Source organism: Myxine glutinosa, chromosome 7, assembly GCF_964187855.1.
Source record: "Myxine glutinosa chromosome 7, kmMyxGlut1.1, whole genome shotgun sequence".
In the NCBI taxonomy this organism is placed as follows: domain Eukaryota; kingdom Metazoa; phylum Chordata; class Myxini; order Myxiniformes; family Myxinidae; genus Myxine; species Myxine glutinosa.
The window spans coordinates 99379792-99402016 of NC_136267.1; the positions used below are offsets into that span (position 1 = coordinate 99379792).

The window sequence follows — 22225 nt, forward strand, 5'->3', positions numbered from 1 at the left end:
ACTTGTCGATTTATGACGCATAATGAAGGCACCTTTAACATCATCATTAACCCTTTGAGTACGGATGACGTCCAGTGCCGCAACCCGCGAAAAAGTTTTGTGTACGGATGACGTTACTACACGTCATCGACTATTACTATAAATAGAACGTCAGTACGTGGTTGCATTCCCGTACCAAAATGCGAAATTAATCCTGTTTTATCAAATTTATCGAGGTTCGAGAATTTTGTTTTAAATTTGTTTAGGTTGCTGGGGATCCCGGGATTATCAAAAAAAAATCCCGTACTCAAAGGGTTAACATGGGTTATTCTCCATGGGGATTACTTTACAATGAGCCACCTTTCAATTTTTTTCCATGGAGCGGTTTTGGAGATATAGAGGTGCAAAGTTTTTCAATTTTTCCAAGATGATGTCAATACCACGTGACCTATGACATAATAATTATCATTACAAAAAATCTACAGGAGAAGCCACTCCGATTGTTAAAATCTCGTGTCAATTGGACAAACGGTTGCAGAGAAAATGGATGTTAAAGGGAATAAATCCGCAAAATGCTGGCGGACGGGACATACATACATACATACATACATACATACATACATACATACATACATACATAGATAGTACATACATACATCCAGACATACATCCAGACATACATGCATACTACATACATACGGACAGACAGACAAACGTTGTTCCAGGCGGCATCGCCCAAAGGGCTTCGCTGTAAAAAGAAAAATGGACATGCATTTCACAATAAATTGAAAAAAACCTGTATAAACCACCGTTTAGAGGCCATTTTTCCCCGCAAAGCGGGGGTTGGCCTTTTCGGGGACCGTGGTTGTTGTTGTTTTTTGGTCCCCTTTTTGAAGCAATGTTTTACGGCCGGATGCCCTTCCTGCCGCCAACCCTGTTTGTCACCTTTTTACGATAAACAGGGAATTACCAGTGTACTGGTACTCAAGTACTCAAAACTCTTAAGCATGAAAAAAACCTGTATGAAATAACGAAATCACTGATAATAATTTCCTGAATGAATAATTATTTTGCTAATCAAGCCTGGTGTTGGCTTAGCGGTTAGGGTGCCGGCTTGGGATCCTGGGTTCGAATCCCGATCGATCGCTGAATTAACGCCAGGGGGGTTGACCCAGCCTGTCATCCTTCCGAGGTCGGCAAATTGAGTACCAGCTTGCTGGGATGAATGATCCCGGTGTGTACCCCGATTTAGAATAGGTACACCGTATCCCTGCGCATCGTAAGAGGCGACCAAGGGTTAGCGTCAGGAAGGGCATCCGTCCATAAAAACATTGCCTCAAACAGGGAACCATGATTGTCATGGGGCCCGCAAGGCTAACCCCTGCTCCAGCAGGGAAAATGGCCTTAAAACGATCATTCAATATTCATTCATTCATTCATTCAATCAAGTAAAGCAAAAATTCAGCAATAAAACAGAAGAGTTAATTTTGAAAAGTATTTTTCATTGGAATTGTTTTCACAGGAGTTGGAGCAGAGTTTGGACAGAGCTGTAAATTTCTTGAAAAGTCGCGTCGCAAATATACAATTACCCTACACTATGGCAATTGTGGCCTACACTTTGGAGCTCATACAGCCAGGTTCAGAAAGTGCAAGAATCATTGCAGAGCGTCTTTACACTCACGCCGACATCACAGGTACAGCTTTTAATTACCTCCGTGATATATCACGTCACCTATCTTGACCTAGCATGAAACACAAGATATGATTGTATAATTTGGTGAAAAGTATTTGATAATCATTTGGAAGATCGACTTTACAATATGAAATAATGTACTGTATAGTGCATACTATTTTACAAGCAAGCTCATGGGCCCCTGGCCCACTTGTAGTTGCATTGTTTGTGGCTGTATTTTTTTCCATTCCGAAGAACTGAAACATGTACAGAAAGGGTGTGTTGACATCACTTGCCAGGAGCCAATCACAGTGCACCTAGATGAATTAGATAGAAATTTATGTTCTTCTTCAAAGAAAATGGATTATTAGATGTAGGGAAACATGTGACTCACAAATAATTCCAAATTAATACCGTATGTGGAAATAAGCTACTTGAATCGCTCTTAATTCTACACCTAGGTATGGCCAGAGTGTATAGGTGTGACGTGGTGGCAAAACGAGTCTCTCGACTAAAGATCCTGACAGAAGGTACCAAGTTGGAAACAGCAGTAGAGCAATTACCATGAAAATATCTATAAAACAAACCTAGAGTAGCAAGAGACCTGCGATGTGAAAGTGCTTGTAACAAGGGGCAACCAAATTGACCATGCTTCTGGAGCCCGTCTAATAAGGACAGATGACAGGCTGGTGCTCCAGCCCAAATGTGGAAACAGTACTCTTCAAGGGAAAATCTAGTTTTATTCTACAAATAGAGGATAGTATCCGGAGGTATATATATCTGGGCTCCAGAGAGACAACCAACTCGCATAGACGCACTCTTTGCAATACCTGATATACAGGGTGTTTCAAAAAGAATGATACAACTTTAAACGTTTATTTACAAAGAAACAGAAACCTCAGGAACGTGAACCAAACATTTCTTGAAAGCCTATGGCATGATATTTTCTAATACTGATTGCTATTGCAGTAAGTCACTCCGAGAGTTTGTGAGAGCCCAAGGTCTGAAATTGGCAAATACACAAAATCCTTGTAATTGATGTTCTCCATGTGTGCCCTTCCGTGGTTCAGACAGCCATTTATCCTGACTCCAAAGTTCTGTCCAACTTTCCTGTAGGTCTCATGTGGCACTGCCTGCAGGTAGTCTGCCACCTCCTGCTTCAGATCATCCAGTGTGGCAGGGCAGTTGACGTAGACAGGCGGTTTCTGAAGAGCTGCTGCAGGAAAGTGATGGTGTCACCAGCTGTCTGCGGGGGGTGCACCATCCTGCATAAACCAGGTCATGCTGAGCTGGTTTGGGGTGACCTTTTGGGCTAGATCATTATGGAACTTATGGAGCACGGCCCGGTAGCGCTCACCGTTGATCGTCACCGTCCTGCTGTTGTCATTCTCAAACCAGTAAGGCCTTTGCGTTCCCCATCTGGCATTGAAGGCACAGAAGCATATGACATTAGGCCCTCTCAGGTACCTGTCAGAGAAATCCTCAGGTGGTTCTGCCCCCCCCCCCCCCCAGAAAATGTTGTTGTGGTTGTTGATTTTGTCTCATAGCACAGAGCCACCACTTTTGTCTTCTGCTCCACTGTCAATAGCATAGTTGAGCTATGTAGCTAGAAATCCCAGGGAACAAATACCATGATAACAACAACAAACCCTGAAAAGGAAAACGATACAGATAAAAAAAAAACAAAGAAATGGAAGGAAGTCAAAGTTGTATCAATCTTTTTGAAACACCCTGCATACTGCTCCCAGCTGACATTAGGGGAGATATCAAGACCAAGTAGGCGACCTTCCAGCAAAATCAAAGGACCAATGTGCACAGGAGGGAAAGACCTGTCTCTGGAACAAGGCAGCGACAGCAATTTAGTCTTCTTGGCATTGAAAGTTACCAGCCAATCGTGATCCCACTTCAACACGTTGTTCGAATCATTGTTTCGTGAGGCACAAACCTCACTTAGGGAAGTGCTACTTGAATTAGGGGATGCACAGTAGAGTGTGGAATCATCAGCATACATGGTGAGCTGGGATGAAACGTTATCAGAGAAGTCATTGATATTTTCCAGAAAAAGAGTAGGACCAATAAATATCCAAATCAACTACAGTCACGTGAAAAAATAAGTACACCCCATGTAAAGTTTCGACTTTTTCAACATATTTCAACATACAGCTATTTGATCTTCATTTCAACAATATTGATAGATAAAGGTGATATAATATAACAAATATCATGAAACATTTACATTTTGTAGTCCATTGTATAATTTAAATAAACATAAATGCAAATTTCGCATGTGGAAAAAGTAAGTACACCCTTGGCTCTAATAGGTGGTATTGCCCCCTTTGGCAGAAACAACCTCAAGTAGGCGTTTCTTATAACTGTCTACCAGTCTCTGACATCGACTGGGAGAAATTTTTGCCCACTCCTCCATGCAGAATTCTTTCACCTGTGCGATGTTTGAGGGGTTTCTTGCATGCACAGCTCGTTTCAAATCCCCCCACAATATCTCGATGGGATTTAGATCCGGGCTTTGACTTGGCCATTCCAGAACCCTCCATTTCTTTCTTTTCAGCCATTCCTTGGTGGATTTACTGGTATGTTTCGGGTCATTGTCATGTTGCAAGGTCTACCTTCGGTTGAGCTTCAACTTTCCGACAGATGGTCTCACATTATCCTCACGTACCCTCTGGTACAATGAAGACTTCATAGTGGATTCTATGATGGTGAGCTGCCCAGGCCCTGATGCAGCAAAGCTGCCCCAAACCATAATATTTCCACCACCATGCTTTACAGCTGTTGGTATCAGGTTCTTGTGGTGAAATGCTGTCTTTGGTTTTCCCAAACATGTCTTCTGGTACTGTGGCCAAATAGCTTTACCTTTGACTCATCTGTCCAGAGCACATTGTTCCAGAAGTGCTGGTCTTTGCCTAGGTGTTCATTGGCAAACTTTAGTCTTGCCCTGATGTTCTTTCTGGACAGCAAAGGTTTCCTCCTGGCACACCTCCCATGTCGATCAAATTTGTGCAGCCTCTTTCTAATGGCAGACTCGTGCACTTTGACATCAACAGTGGCAAGAGCTACTTATAGGTCCCGTGATGACATTCTGGGGTTCTTAGAGACTTCTTTCAGCATCTTGCGGTCTGCTCTCGGGCTGAACTTGCTGGGGCGGCCTGGCTTGAACAAGTTGGCAGTTGTTTGGAATCTTCTCCACTTGTAGATGATCTTCCAGACAGTCGAATGATTGATTTCAAATTGTTTGGAGATCTTTTTAAATCCCTTCCCCGACTCATAGGCATCTATAACCTTCTTTCTGAAGGACTCAGAGAGCTCTTTTGATCTCGGCATGGTGACACCGTACACTTCAACAACAAAGAGCAAACCAAACTAAATGTCTGAGGTTTAAATAAGACAGGTTCCTCCAAGATCCTCTCTAATGATGTTCTAATCATTTGCACCTGAGCTGGTGCACCTGATTCTAATTTTAGGTATTTGAAGTAGTGATAAATGTAGGATTGTAGGGGTGTACTTACTTTTTCCACATGCGAAATTTGCATTTATGTTTATTTAAATTATACAATGGACTACAAAATGTAAATGTTTCATGATATTTGTTGTATTATATCACCTTTATCTATCAATATTGTTGAAATGAAGATCAAATAGCTGTATGTTGAAATATGTTGAAAACATCGAAACTTTACATGGGGTGTACTTATTTTTTCACGTGACTGTAAATGGGTCTCTCCCCTAAAATATATAAGGCTTTGTTCAATTGATCAGTAATTAAGGAGAGCCGACGACTTGGAATGGCGAAAGCTATACTGACAGCCAGCAAGAAGCTCATTGTCCTCAAGGTGACTAAGAATCTTATGATTGATAAGGCATTCAAATATCTTACAAATCACACGGAGAAGACTAATGGGCCAGTAACCAGTTTGAGGCATGCAAGTAATGAATAATTCTGGCAACATTATTAGGATTTGAAAAGGGGACAGAAATGGTCGATAACATCTTCACCTTGTGAAAGTCATTAATATTTAATTTAATGAACAAATTAAAACTTTATTCAAGCCAAATAATATGAGAAGGTCCTCCTGTTCCACAAGGAAGCACATAATTACTCATAAGTCACTCATACTACTTGTTCACCTTTCTTATAAGCACCTGACTTTTCAGAGTGCATCTCCTCTTTCTAGAAGGGCTCCCCCCTCGTCCTCCTTTTACGTTCTTCAGAGCATATCTTTGTTTCATCTGAGTAATTTCACATCTCATTGAATTTTTCAATAATGGTTAAATTATTCTTTCCCCCTCCTGTTTGCGTGAGCAGAAGAGTTTGTTTACTGGGCTGTTGATGGCAAAATGGCTGCTGGATCCATAGAGGCCACATCCTATGCCCTTATGTATACTGTGCTCACCAGAGACTTTCAGAATTCCAGAAAGATTGCGTCCTGGCTTGCAGTTAAACGCCAATATGCAGGTGGATTCTTCAGCACCCAGGTTTGATTCATTCATTTGTTCCAGAAAATCTTTTGTATCTGAAATGTTTTTTTATCTTAACTTCAATTTTTTTCCAGGGAAGTAAGATAACAAAAAAATAAAATAAATAAATAAATAAATAAATAAATAAATAAAGATAACAAAATGCCAATACTACACTGAATCGGCAAATATTGTCGCCTGACGAGTCTGACTAACGTCACCCCATCGCACCAGGAGCATTAACTTAACTCTTCTTTACCATTTACAAAACACCAAGGATCACCCCAATCCATGGCCGTACATTGAGGAGCAATGCAAGGGAAGCTAAAGGTGGGAAAAGTCTCAGTTAAAATGGGGTTTAGTGAAAGGAATATGGGGATAAGGGCAGACGAGATGCTATTATAAATAAACATCAGACCAGATGCTCGAAGGACAAACGAGAAGGGAGGCACATGCACTTATGTATAATGAAAAGAAATAACCCACGATGGCACCAAATATAAATACCGGTGCTCGCACAACAATGGGGAAAGAGTGAGGATTTGAGCAAGACACAAGCTGGTTTTGGGCCCGGTATGGCCTGTGCAAGCTAATGCTGCACAGAGCGGGTGCGGCCAGGGCTGGAGAATAGCAATGAGGAGAGGTATGGCGATGAAGAGAGGGATGGTGCCTCTCGAAAGGTCCGGCTCCAACTGTAACTGCAACTGCAACTCCAATGACCACACTGGGTCTCCAACTCCCAAAGACTCCAAAACAAACTGACACACTTTGTGTGGTCAAGGCCCTCATAAACTTTAGCACTGCCTTCATGCAACTCACGTTGAAACAGTACATAATTAATAAATGTACTCACATTTCACTAGTACATAATTAATAGACATGCTCATGTTCCAAATAAATGGAATTAATTGACGTATTATTCACATTTAATTAGTACATAATTAATAGACCTACTCACATTGCATTAGTATGCAATTGATGGATATACTCACGTTTCAATAGAACATAATTAATAGACGTGCTGTACTCACGTTCCAATGGTACATAATTGATAGACGTACTCGCGTACCATTGTTACCATGCGTCGTTATCATCATTAATATCATCGTTATCATTGCCATTGTTGACATGTATCTTAATTATTATTATCATCATTATCATTACTAACAGAGTACCCATCCTATGGCTGGGTAAAGTTTGTACATTGCTTGCTGAATACAAGTACAGTCTGTGTTTTGCAAGAAGACGATAGATGTTTGGGTGTTGTGTGTCTAGAAGGTTCTGGATAGTCTAAAGGGTAAGTTCCAATAGTAGTTAGGGTGTTGGACATGTAAATGTCCAAGCCTAAAGGGGTCTAAAGGGATCTAAAGTGTCGAAAATGTGGACATGATCTACAGGGTCTAAAATGTCTGTATGATCTAAAGCAGGGGTGGGGAACCTTTTTCCTGTCGAGGGCCATTTCGATTTTTAGAACATCCTTCGAGGGCCACGCTAAATTATTGAATACATATATCGGACTCACCTAATGCGATGGCTGGAACTGTTTCTCTTTGGCGAGGCGTTTGGTGTCAGGTGGTAGTGATGATGATGCTACTCGCAGCTGGTTTTGCAGGTTTGGGTCAGTCAGTCTTGAGCGAAACCGAGTCTTTGCAAGAGTCAGTTTTGAAAAGAACTGCTCACAGCTGTAGGTCGTCCCAAACAGTGATGCAAACTTCAGTGCATGTCTCCTCAGAATGGGAAAATCCTCAGCACGTACATACAGTTTGTAGAACTCGAGCAAAGGGAGGACAAATCTCACACTCTTACTATGTCTCTCCGAAAAGATCGACTGGACAACCCTCCCATCTACTTTCTCAACAATCCTCTCCAAGAAGTTCTGTCGCTCAAGCTTTTGGGTCTCACTATCTGCCATGATCTTTCTTGGGAAAACCACATTTCCAAGCTGGCCTCCAAAGCCAGTCGCCGACTGGGCATCCTCCGTCGTGCGAAGTCCTTCCTCGGCACACCTGAGCTCCTCACCACATACAAGGCTTTCATCCGCAGCTCAATGGAATACTGTTCTCCCCTATGGGCCGGTGCTCCTGCCTCACACCTAGCTCGGCTTCACGCTGTTGAAACCAAAGCTTTCAGAATTATTGGAATCTCCCGCGATGAAGCTATCTCTGAGGGCCTTTCATTCACTCACCGCAGGCAGGTAGGTGGTCTTTCTGTCTTCTTCCGACTCCTCTCCGGCCTTGCACCCCCAGCTCTCTCTGTGCTCTGTCCCCCAAATATTCCTACAGGTCGCACAAGATCTGCCAGCAACCCTCTGATGGTTAAACTGCCGAAATCTCGGCTCTCTGCTCACCTTCACTCTTTCATTCCTCTTTTCTCCCGCCTCTGGAACAAACTCCCCCACTCCCTTCAATCCCACTCCTCCCTCCAGGTCTTTAAAACAGCTGTTCACCACCATCTCTTATCTTCCCCCATCCAAAACCTTGATCTTTTCTACCCCCGCTAATTCACCCCAGATCCACCTTGTTTGAAATTCCAACTTCTTTCCTGGAAGTCCTGGCAGTGTCCATATGTTTTATACCTCTCCCACCCCCCTTCCCATGCCCCCCCTTCCCATGCCCCCCCCCCCCAACGCCCTTTCCCTCTCACAGATCTCTCGATGTCTCCATGTCTCTCGGTCCCTGCTCTCAAATGTTGTGTTTGTGTCCTTCCCCCTCTCTCCCCATCTTGTCTACTGCTCCCGATGTTATATGTTTTATGTGTCGGTTTGTCTTTCTGTGTGATTAATGTTCGCTCTTTCACGAGCCTCGATCTTGTATACAAAAAAAAAAAAAAAAATTTTTTTTTTTTGTTATAGATAGATGAATTGCCTCGCGGGCCGGATCAAACGGTCTCGCGGGCCGGATCAAACGGTCTCGCGGGCCGTATACGGCCCGGAGGCCGGAGGTTCCCCACCCCAGATCTAAAGGGTCTAAAGCTCCAATTGGTGAGGGGTCCATGCAGTCTAAAAGGGTATAAAGATGTCTCACATGTATGAAGGGTCTGAAGGGTGTAAGGGGCTAAAGGGTGTTGAAGTTTAAGGGAGTGAAAGGGAGTCAAGTAACTTAATGGGTGTAATGATCTAAAGGGTATGTGATGACTAAAGGGTCTAAAAAGGGGTATAAAGGGTGGAAAAGGTCCAAAACCATGAAGGTGTCTAATGGTGCCATCTAAAGTGTTGAAAGGATCTTAAAGCTAAAAAGGGTCTTAAAGCTAAAAAGGGTCTTAAAGCTAAAAAGGGTCTTAAAGCTAAAAATGGTCTGCAGGGTCTTATGGGTCTTTAGGGGCTTAGAGGTTGAAGGGTTATAAAGGGTCTAATGGGGTCTATAAAGGGTCTAATGGGGTCTATAATTGTCTATATGGTTACAGGGTCTTAGGGGTCTAACTGGGTCTGGGGTCTTAGGGTTCCAAAGGGTGTAATGGGGTCTTAGGATTCCAAAGGGTCTAACAGGGTCTTTGGGTTCCAAAGGGGTCTAATGGGTTACATTTTTGTTACAATATTATTTTTTGGCTTTTTAGGACCACAGGACCCCTAAGATCCTGTAGACCCTTTAGAACCATGAGATGCTATAAAATCACAAAACCCTTTAGACCCCCAAGACCATTTAGAATCCTAAGACCCTGTAGTGTAGACCATACAGACCATATATACCCCCGTTATAACCCTTAGACTCCTAACACCCTTTAGACCCTTTTGAACCTTAAGACCTCATTAGACCCTTTGGAACCCTAAGACACCATTAGACCCTTTAGAACCACTTGACCCCTAATCCCCTGAGATTTGGTAATAATAAAATCCCCCCAAAAGCCCACTTGATTATAATGGATGTGAAATTGTTGTCATGGACACTGTTTTCTCTTGGCCATGTGAGACTTTTCACTTTGCCACGTGGGGTTTTTCTCTTTGCCACATGGGCCTTTTCACTATGCCATTGGGACTTTTCGCTATGCTACCACCCAAATGAGCAGAACCTGAAGAAAAGACAAAAAAATTAATTAATGGGGCGTACTGAGGCAGTTTAACACTGGGGGTCCTTTTGATTATGACTGGTGACTCAAGTGTTACTGCAGAAGGCCCTCAGACAGAAGGTCTAATAGGGTCTATAGGGTCTAAGGGTAATAATGGGATCTATAGTATCTACATGGTCTATGGGTCTTCTGGAGTCGTAGGGTTTTGGGGCTTTTAGGGGTATAAAGGGTCTCGTCTCAACGATATTAGCGTTGCGCACGCAATCTCAACGAATGTTGGGGTTATAAAGGGTCTTAAGGGTCTTCGACGGTTTTAGGGGTCTGCAATCCCGAAGACCTTTTCTCAAAAAGTTGTGGATGGATTCAGACAAAACTTTATGGATAGGTTAGGTGTGTGACCAGGAAGAATTGCATCAATTTTGGTGAAGATTTGAATCCGGATCCGGATCAGCTAATTTTCAGTTGATTCTTCACCATTGAGTCATAGGGCGAAAACCTATATATAGCACGATATCTCAAAATGTTATGGATAGATTCGGACAAAACTTGGTGGACAGGTTGCGTGTGTGACGAGGATAAATATATTCGACTTTGGTGAAGATCCGAATCGGGATCCGGATACAAGAGTTTTTTTTTAAATTTTTAAGTTGTTCTTCACCGTTGAGAGATGGGGGCCAAAAACGATATATAGCACGATATCTCAAAATATAACACGGCCCGGATACGGATCTGATCTATCAGTGGGATACAAATCATAAACTGTTGAGCTTGGCGGAGGTATGCGCTCTACTCAGTGCAGTTCTAGTTTATTTTTTAAGTTTGGGTTTTTTTTTCTTTTCCACTTTTGCAAGTTACACCAAACAGCCTATGCTTGAATCTACTTCATATAGTTGCCATGTCAATGCTACTAAAACATCTTAGGTTGTAAATTTTTAGTTTCTTTGTTTGTCTGATTGGTGTGGTTGGGTTTGCAGGACACAATCACTGCAATGCAGGCATTGAACGACTACGAAAAGGAAGCTGCAGAGCCAGAGCTGGATTTGCACATTTCTGTCACCAATCGATTTACAAATGCGGAGCAGCGGAACATCCATACTGTTGAAATATTTGATCTTCATAAGAAAAATGCACTTGGCATAAAGGGAAACGAGGTGAAGCCTTTTGTTACTCCTCTATATTTGTGCATATAAGTACTACCTGTGAGAATGTTTTTTTTGGAGGAGGGGAAGGGGTAGAATTGGTATTGAAATAGAGTAATGGGATATACATTGTCACCATGCACGCGGAGCGTAAAAGCGGGGTTAAACAATTAGTTCACTCTGTCTGTCTGTCTACAGACGTGTATTGTTTTGTTTTATTTTATAACAATTGGATTATATACTTGAACATTGTACAACAAAAATCGCCTTGTTGGCACTTCCAAACATCTCCAGTTTAGCAGTACTTGGACAAAATATTACAACCATCCGGACCAATCAAATCTGCCACTTGCACTCTCAGCATTAGGGAATATCAAGATTCAGACAAAATCGTGGCTTGTATGATATATAGTTAAAAGGCATGACATGACTCTTCAGGGTCGTGCATCACATTTCTAATCACTGAAGGTGACGATTCATGGTTATCTGCTTTGCCAATAACACATATAGTAAGTGGTGAGGTCTGAAACGAACCAGGGGCAGCACGACCTGCTTGCTGCACGAGCACATTGTCTTTCCCCATCAGCCCCCATCATGGAGTATTGCAGTCAGATATCTATCATATTAAAGGGGAACCCGAACGCAATTTGTTTTTCTGAAAACCATTGAAAATCATTAATCGACGGTCTAATTTGAAGGGAAAAAAATGTTGAATTTTTTTTGCCAATCACAAAGTGTCGATTTTTTGATTTTGCCAGTGATGTCACATGATGAACTCACCTTGATCCAAATGGCAGTTTTTACATTGAGAACCGTACACGTCGAGCTCGGATTCTGATACTGAATCCATCATCATCAGCAACTCTAAAGGTTCTCAGTATGTTAAAACTAATCAGTGGGATTGTGAAGAAACTATTGGAGACAAAATTAGTGATGGAAACTCTTTCGTGGGAATTGTGGAGCCGTATTGTGTCGAGCCTTGTGGGAGCGATTCAGACGAACAGGGTGTTAGTGAAGTTGGCGTTGTTATGTTGAAGATGGTGTTCATAGTGAAGATGAAAACGCCAGTTGCATGTTCACTACAGATTGGTAGGTTTCGTTTTTTTCATTTAATTTACGGTTTATTAGGAATTTTGTATAAATTGATAAATCAGTTATGTTATTCTGGAAGAAATACGGCGTGACACTGCACGGACATGGCAAGAGACAGGAAGGACACCGCCCAGGAATACTCAGACATTGCTGATACACACTCGGACACCTCCCAGGCACACTCTGACACCGCCGACCAAATGGGCACAGAATGCCTTGTCCCACCTTCGCTAGCTGACCTGGTGTCCTGTATGTTATGTTGCAGGATCGTCTAGTTTCATACTTTCCCGGAACACCATTTGTGTTTGTGGTTGTGCCATGTCCGTGTGTCGTGCTGTTACCATGATGTGCCCTGTTGTGCTGCATCGTGCCGTGTGTTGATGTGTTGATGTTGATGTCCCACCCCGGTGGATGGGGATTGTGGTGGAATGGTGTAGGAGAGGAGTGAGGTGGTTGTGGGTATTGTTCGTTTTGGGGGATTGTTGATGGAGGATTGGGAAAGGGGATGTGGGATTGTGGTGGGTATTGTGGGGGTGATGGTTGATGGGGGATTGGGGAGGGATTATTGGTGCTGGATGGTCTTATAGTTTCGAGCGACAGCTGTTTCTTCTGCTGAATTGTTGGGGTGGCATCCTCTCTCAATTGTCGTGGATAACTATAATATCTAGCCATCTCTGTTGTTTCATAACAGTGCTCTGTAAAATGTTCCGAGCACAAAAGCAAACATTTTGTTGGCCCAATCGATACTCGGGTATTTCAGACAAAACTCGTCCAATTTCTGGCAACCGTCTGATCTTTCGGCCATTGGTCTGCCATGAACCCGTCTTGGTTTGTATTACTACAACCACCAAGGTTGCATCCAATGGGCATATTTGTAGAAATTCGAAAATTTATTGTATCGTTGAGTTGAATCGTACCATAATGTAACCTGTAAACAAAATGTTAGTGGTAGTCGACTTCATGGTGTGACGTCCAATGACAAAGCTCGCGGCGTGGCCTGCCAGTTACGGTCCTTGGAGGTGGAGTCTAGCCGCTGTTCGGGAATGTTCTGCTGGGCGGTGTTTACTTGCCGATTGGCAAATGTTCGGGTCTCTGTTGGCATGACGGTGTTGGGGGTGACTGGAGCACTTGGTGTTCTTGTGGTTGTAATAGCTGCCCTTTTTTATGAAATAAAACCGGAGGGACACATCACAGGAGGCAATTACATACTGGGGATTATTAATCTTATGCCCTATCTAACTAACACAAAAACCACCCTCCGTGTGGTGACATGTAAACACTCTTAACCTCAACGTTTACCCTGCTTACGTACATCGAAATGGCTTTCTACATGTCACGCAGTCCATGCTGAACTAATCCATCTGATCTTTCCTAAGGTATTTCATCCCTACCCACAAATGTAACAATATATATATATATATATATACAGTGGAACCTCTAAATCCGAATTTAATTCGTTCCAGCGGCAGTTCGTATGGGAAAAGTTCGGAATTAGAAACTATTTTCCTCATAAGAAATAATGGAAAGTGAATTAATCCGTTCCTGGACCCAAAAACCCATTATCAAGACACTGTTAACTGCAAATACACATGATTCAAGGTAAAATAAGATGAGTAAATGCCCTAAAGATGAGTAAATGCCCTAAATAGCAGCGAGATCCATCACACGCATACCGCCCTCATGCTTAGCGATAAGTTGTTTCTCTCACCTCAATTGTCGCTCTCACCGCCTTCCTCTTATTCTTATTGCCTTCACTGCTCTTCTTAGATGCCATGGTGAATGGGTAAGGGTCATCTTCAAAGAAAAAAAGCACAAATCAAGGTGAAAACACGAGGTAAACTAGCGACGAACACACGAGAGATGCTGCCAGAACTAGTACGTACAACCGACGAATTGAAGGAACAAAGCGACTTCCGGGTTGTGCATGCGTGAGCATGCGTGGGTGATGCTGCGCGAAGATGCGCGGGGAATATGAACGACGCTAACGGCGGGAAATATGAACGACGCTCACGGCTGGAAATATTAACGACGCTCGCAGCGGAAATATGAACGACGTTAACGCTATGTTGGCGGTTCGGTTATAGAAATACATTCGGAATTAGGGACAAAATTTTCTCGAATTTACGGTTCGGAATTAGAGTAGTTCGAGATGAGGGGCGTTCGGATTTAGAGGTTCCACTGTATATATATATATATATATATATATATATATATATATATATATATATATACTAGCAGAGGTACCCGGCTTTGCACGGGAGTGGGAGGAGGAGGGGAGGGGGAAGAGGAGGGGAGGGGAACGGGGGGGAGGGGGGAGGGGAAGCGGGGGAGGAGGAGGGGAGGGGGAAGAGGAGGGGAGGGGAATGGGGGGGAGGGGGGAGGGGGGGAGGGGGGGAGGGGAAGGGGGGAGGGAAGGGTGCGGGGGTGCCCAGGGGAAGAAGGGCCCCTCCCCTCCCCCTCCCCCCCCCTTTCCCCTCCCCCCCCCCTCCCCTCCCCCTTCCCCCCTCCCCCTCCCCCTTCCCCCCTCCCCTCCCCCCCTCCCATCCCCTTCCCCCTCGTTCCCCTCCCCTTCTCTTCCCCCCTCCCCTCCTCCTCCCCCTTCACACCAGGGGGGTTGACTCAGCCTGTCATCCCACCGAGGTCGGAAGTCGGAACTCATTGTCGTCAAATAAATGTAGCCTGTATGTTTCACTCTTTGTCACATGCCGTTGGTCCCATGTCAATCGGATGAAGTTGAAAAATTAACGTTACGAAGGTTCTCTGGGACGTACTGATTCCGAATAATGAAGTTGAAAAATTAACGTTCCGAAATACGCTAATTACGCTAACAGAAGCGCTGGAGGGAGCACTGCGCTCCCTCCCTTAGATTCCCTCCCTCTTCTGCTAGCGCTAATTACGCGTAACACACTAATTTTAAAACCCGAAGTTTTTTTAATTTTAAGGTGTGCTGTAGTCAGAAGCGCTAGAAGCGCTGCGCTCCCTCCCTTCGAATCCCTCTCTCTTCTGCTAGTGCTAATAATACGCTAATTTTTAAAACCCGAAATTTTTTAAATGTTTATGTCTCCGTGACATTCCTGGGACCATCCCGAGTCGAACAGTACTTTCCGCTCGCAAATCCGTCCACGGGTTCTCGAGATCTTAGAGATCATAGATAGATCAGGATACAGACACAGAGGCCAACTCTACTTTATATATATAGATAGACGGCAGACTCTTGGTTTTTAGAAGCTAATTAGCTGCATTATGATCGGATGTCATAACGCCTAACGGCGGCATAATTTTTTTGTTTCAAGCCAAATAAACATGAAAACAATAAGAAAATGACAAAACAATAACTTTAATAAAACACTCAACGGGATCTGTCCAAAAATTGTGCGGGAAAGGACGTGATAAAAGCGAAAAATAAATGTCAGAGGGGTGATTCGAACCCCGGACTCTGAAAAGATAAGGCGTCATGCTAACAGCTCGACCACTTCGACCCGTCATTTCCGGAAAGCTATTTGTGAGAGTGACTTGAAACGAAAGATTATTTTACGCGCTGCTGAAAGGTATTTATGCGTTATTATTTATTCGCTAGCAAGTGATTATAAATGTTTATGTCTCCGTGACATTCCTGGGACCATCCCGAGTCGAACAGTACTTTCCGCTCGCAAATCCGTCCACGGGTTCTCGAGATCTTAGAGATTGTAGACCCGAAGTTTTTTTAATTTTAAGGTGTGCTGTAGTCAGAAGCGCTAGAAGCGCTGCGCTCCCTCCCTTCGAATCCCTCTCTCTTCTGCTAGTGCTAATAATACGCTAATTTTAAAACCCGAAATTTTTTAAATGTTTATGTCTCCGTGACATTCCTGGGACCATCCCGAGTCGAACAGTACTTTCCGCTCGCAAATCCGTCCACGGGTTCTCGAGATCTTAGAGATCATAGATAGATCAGGATACAGACACAGAGGCCAACTCTACTTTATATATATAGATATATATATATATATATATATATACAGGGTGATTGAAAAGTAACTCCCTATTTTAAAATACTTATAATTGATTTCTTAACTATAATTTTTACAAGAAATGGATATAAGAAGAAAGCGTATAGCATGAAGTTTTATTTAAAATTCGATATGGGCACCAGAATTCGCCACCAGCTTCTCAAGCCGCCCGGGAACCGCGTCAACTGATTTCACCAGGAACTCTTGTGGGATGGAAGACATAACTTCTCGTATTCGCCCTTCAAGTTCTTCCAAAGTCGTTGGTTTGGTACAGTAGACTTGCTCTTTTACCCAACCCCAAAGAAAAAAGTCACATGGTGTTAAGTCAGGGCTCCTGGCTGGCCACTCATACGGACCACGACGACCCATCCATCTCCCAGGGAAGTGGGCATTCAGCCATTCACGAACAACAATAGCAAAATGTGGAGGAGCGCCATCGTGCATGAAAATCAAATCTTCAACATTCTCCGAAGCACTGATAATTGGCCAGATTTCGTCTTGCAGCATGGTGAGGTACCTTCTGGCATTCATGGTATCGCGAAGAATGAAGGGACCTACAATCCTTTCCGAAGTCATTCCACACCACACCGTTACCTTGGGCCAACGCGTTTTTTCAGAAATAACACGAGGATCTTCTCCTGCCCAGTTGTGACGGTTCACAAACCCACCGATGTGAAATACCGCTTCATCAGACCAGAGGATATTTTTAAAGAGATCAGAACAATCTTCATACCACTAGCTGGGCACGCTCCTGCAGGGTAAGACGTCCAGCCATGTTTGTAGGGCTTCCGAATTTCAAACAAAAAATAATCTGAAAAAAAACCAACACAGACTAAATTCTCATACATTAAGGAACAAACACTAAATATTTGAGAAAAATATGACAATAAATAAATAATTTCTAAATATTTTAAAATAGGGAGTTACTTTTCAATCACCCTGTACAGTATATATGTATATATATATATATATGTATGTATATATATATATATATATATATATATATATATATATATATATATATATATATATATATATATATATATATATATATATATATATATATATATATATATATATACGTTTGATTTTGATTATTTAAAAATAACAGATTATTTTGATTCTCCTATTGTAATAAGTGTTGTTGTATTCTTAAGTGTTTATAGAAATCCATTGAATGTGCTTTTGGTTTCATATTACAATGATTTATTTGGTTATCACGTCTGAATTAATACATTTCCTTCTGCTGGAATCGTACTTTTGCACCACATAGTGCACACACACACACACACACACACACACACACACACACACACACACACACACACACACACACACACACACACACACTTATATAGTGTTGCATTTGATGTATTTTGTGTTTCTTAGGTTCCTGTTGGTGGGAACCTCTCTGTTTCAGTGGAAAAACGTGGAAATGGTATTGGAACCCTCTCGGTATGAAACATGAATTATTCATTCGTTGTTTTTTTAAAAATCTTGCAGTTCTATTGGTGTGACCAAGTCTAACATGTGCCTGTCAATAAATAGAAAATGACAGATATCTTAGTTACCTCCATCATGCTGGTGGTCTTTGTATTCTCCCCTGGGCTACAATTTGGCTTAACATTCATGCAATACAATTTGGCTTAACATTCATGCAATTGATGTTTAATATTTTTGATAACATTATGTTTATGGACATGAGCTTGCTCAGCATGTGTTAAGCAGACTTCTTTGCACAACACATCCATCAAAGTGGTAAACATTCGGATGAACTATGTTAACATTCGGATGAACCTGCAAACATCCAATGAATAGTAAAGAAGAAAGTGAATGAATGAATGAATGATCGTTTTAAGGCCATAGTAAAGAACAAAGTGCCGCTTGTTAAAAAAAAACAAACAAGCGAAGGAGAAGGTAAACTAATCCGTGGATATTGTGGAACGTTGCACAAGCATTTTTGTACAATTGTGTTGCTTCAAGGTCAGATGTTTGTTTTTTTATTCCTCTGTGCCAGAGGCACGAGAAGCATTACGTGTTTGGCTTGTCCACCTGGATGCGTTGTCTGTTTGTGCGTGCGTGTGTGCATACATAGCAGATTTTCATCACTGTCATAACTGATGAACTACTAAAGGGACTACAACCAAACATGGCAAAAGTATTAAGTGTAACAAAAAAATTAACTGTTTGGATTTTGCATTCAAAATGTCAAAGATCATGTGATCTTTAATAGAAAATCTTTGTGGGGGGAAAAAATCACTACAATAACTTAATAATAACACAGAAGTGATTTCAACCAAACTTGGCACAATTATGAACTGCGGTACAAAGATGAACCGATGCAGTTTTGGCTTCAACAGGTCAAATGTCATATGCCCTTTGAAAACCATTTTGCAGATCATAACTCAAGTTAGAAGCATCTGATGTTGTCTCTCTACTTATATCTCTTTTCTCTCTCACGCTCCCTCCCATGACTTTTAATTTTTCATGTGACCTTTAATTGAGATTAAACTTACCAGTGGGTTGACATCTAACATGAGCCGCAGCATGTCCGTTGAGGCATTTGCATCTATTTGTAGTTTCTAGTTTCTAATTATATGATCTTCAATGTTTTTTAAAATTTATTTCAACTTCAAATATTTTCTCCAACCCTCCGTATTGTTGACCGCTGCATAATACCTCCTGCATCAACTTATCCCCACACTGCTTTGAAATGTGACGATTCAGTACTGCTGCTTATTAGTGACTGCTAATTCTAGACTCGAGTCTAGAGTCTAGACCTTGCCATTCAGCCCATACCCCTTCCTGACCTGAGAGTAATATTCAGCCCATCCACCAATGCAGCGGGAGATGAGGTTTTGAAATAGTGTGTGTGTGTGTGTGTGTGTGTGTGTGTGTGTGTGTGTGTGTGTGTGTGTGTGTGTGTGTGTGTGTGTGTGTGTGTGTGTGTGTGTCTCCAAACCTTAACTTTTTTTTACTATTTGAACTTTCGTCATCACATTTTCAACAAACCTTTACTTTGAGAATATGGAGAAGACTAATTAATACATTTTACCTTTTTTTTGTTTTCATTAATGTTTAGTTAATGTACAGTTTTTGGGTTCAGTACAAAGTACAAAGTACAAAGCTGATGTTGATGGGCTTTGCATTGTGGGATGCTTTCTCGTTTTCAATATAATTTGCTCCAACATGAATAACTATGAAACCCCCTTCACCATCCGATTCCACCATTTTATCCACTTTCCTTTCCTTGTCTAAAATCCCAGGATTGTGTAAAACTTTCAATTTTTATTTAGTATTGTCATGCCTTTCAAATTCATGCCTTTACAACTAAATGGAGCACAATAATGATGCTATGTATGTCAGTTCCTAAGGTCCTACAATGCATTTGAAGTGGGTCCAGAGGAGAAAACATACAAGATGAGTGTGAATGTCAACACGAAGGATGAGGAAGGTGAGACTTGGCACGAATATTTGTTTGATAGTGAAAAGATACCTGCAATTACTAACAAATTTTTTTATTTTATTGATTAGGTTATTTTAAAAACTCCCTAATATGAGGCATGTAAAAAGTAATCCTCCGAAAATGATTTCTTTTAATCATAATGATATGCTGTGCAAGATAATGTATTGTTGCGGATCTTCGAAGCCCGTTCCCGTTACAAAGGGGAGATTAAGCCCCTTTTTCTCTCTGGGTCTTCGAAACCGTGAGACGGAGTCGCCACTGGAAGGCAGACGTGGAAAAGGGTTTCGGGACAACCTCACACGTACCTTGAGTACCTACGCCGCAGCGGAAGCGGGGATCGAGTCTCGCACGAACCACGCTTAATTGAGTACGCCCGAGCGGAATGCGTACCACGTGACTCGTGCTGTTACCTTTCTATAGAACCCGACTAGAGCGATCTAATTCATACCATGCGAGACCAATGATAGAAAAGACAAAAACGGTCGAATCAGAAGGAATAACAGGATTTATTTACACTATTCACAGGAATTTGAAGAAGGAAAGGGACACAGGGCAGAACTTAAGCAGTTTTATACTTAAACCCCAGACAATGGGCCCACTTACACACACGGGGAGATGGAGGAAGAATGTTTCGCGTGGCGAACGCGCCTGCTTCGGTCGCTCCAGGAACAGCTCACCCGGTCGTGGCCCTCTGGCGGTCACAGCACGTTTCCCGGCGAAGGCAGGCAGGAGGGAAAATCCTCGCGGCGCGTATTCAGGCAAAGGCAGGCAGGAGGAAAATCGCGCGTCTGCGGCCCGGCGTGGGTCGTCTTTTACAGCGCGTGATTAATACTGCGCAGAGCGCGGGGAGCAGGGCAAGTTCGTGTACAACGGGGTAATTCAGTTCATACGATATGACTCAATACTGAAGCGCGCTCCCAACTCGTCTGTACTCATCGACGTCTCCTCCACTCCTCTCACCTTCCCTGCGCTCCGAACTCATCTCATAACTCCGAACTGAACTCTAAACCCCAAACTCAACTCAGGTGGGGGGGCTCTGGGCACAGGGTTATATGGCCCCGCCCTAGCCCGACTCAAATGTTACAAACCCCGCCTTTTGCCGCAGTGGTAAGTCACTCCCCTCGAGCCCTGATTGGCGGCTCGTGCTCACCGATGGCTCCTCCTCCGCCTTCCTTCGGCCTCGGTCGACTTGTTCAGGCCTGCCGCGTGGTATTTCAGCGCCAATACCAAACCAAAGCGCCATAAGGACACCTAATTTTCATTATCCTACTCAACGCAAAACTAACACAGGAAAGGACTACGCTTACATTTACGAAGAAATAACTGAGCTTAAGCGAGGCGACATGTTGCAGTGCAACTATCTAGGAGGGGAAATTAACCTTTATTACAAAACCGCAACAGTATGTTTGAGGATGGGAGGTGTTCGAGAGTGAAGATGAGGATTATGGCCCGGTTGCATAAAACTCCCTTAACCTTAAGGAAAGATTTCCCTTAAGGTACATTGTAATTCCTTAGCTAAGCATTTCCTTAAGTGCTGTTGCATAAACAACCCTTAAGGATAAAGATTCCCTTAAAGTGAAGGAAATCCTGAGGAGCCGTTGCTATGCCAGGCAACCAATCAGATTAGCGATAGGAGGAGATGTCGAAAGGTAAGAACACATAATTTTTTATGACGCTTGTTACCCTCGCCTGAGGAGATGGTAGTGCATTTGTGTCCGTTTGTCTGTCTGTTTGTCCGCATAGAATAAATATGATTTTCTCTGCAACCGTTGGTCCGATTGACAGGACATTTTCACCATAGGTGCAACTCCACCTGTATAATTATTTTATGATAATTATGACGTCATAGCTCACTTGGTTTGGCCGCCATCTTGGAAAAATCGAAAAACTTTGCACCTCTATATCTTGGAAAGCGCTGAATAGAAAAAATTGAGATATGGCTCATTGTAAAGAACTCTCCATGGGGAATAAAATATGTTAATGATGATGTCATAGGTGCCTCCATTATGACGTCATAATTCGACAAGTACAAAACTTCATCCTATCAAGATGAAATTTATTGAGTGCCATGTCGGCATAAACTGGTGGAGAAAAAAAAACCGATGGCGTCATCGATCACGTGGTTCGGCCGCCATCTTGGAAAAACTGAAAAACTTTCTTCTTCTTTCGTGTATCATCAGATGGCCAGCTCAGTGTCGTGCAGCCAAGCCCTCGTCTCTGGTCATACATCGAAGAGGCCGGCTTCTGAAGGTGGTCTGTATAGGGGGCAGGTGGTAATTATGTGTTCGGCAGTCTGCTCAGGCTCGCCGCACTCGCACGCGGCGCTGTCTGCCAGGCCCCACATCTTCAGCGATGATTTGAAGCGGCCGACCCCCGTACGTAGACGGTTCAGCAAGGTCCATTGCAGGCGTGGTAG

The 22225-nt window shown here is 42.8% G+C and overlaps 1 protein-coding gene across 1 annotated transcript in view; it reads left to right on the top strand.

Moving 5' to 3' along the window:
* The window catches only part of LOC137431468 (complement C3), a 613976-nt gene that overhangs the window by 390450 nt on the left and 201301 nt on the right, over positions 1–22225 (top strand). The window contains exons 30-34 of the mRNA XM_078782039.1: positions 1502–1673; positions 5973–6142; positions 11101–11277; positions 17733–17798; positions 19710–19797. Coding sequence (XP_078638165.1) covers positions 1502–1673; positions 5973–6142; positions 11101–11277; positions 17733–17798; positions 19710–19797 — 673 coding nt within the window. The remainder of the gene's footprint in view (positions 1–1501; positions 1674–5972; positions 6143–11100; positions 11278–17732; positions 17799–19709; positions 19798–22225) is intronic.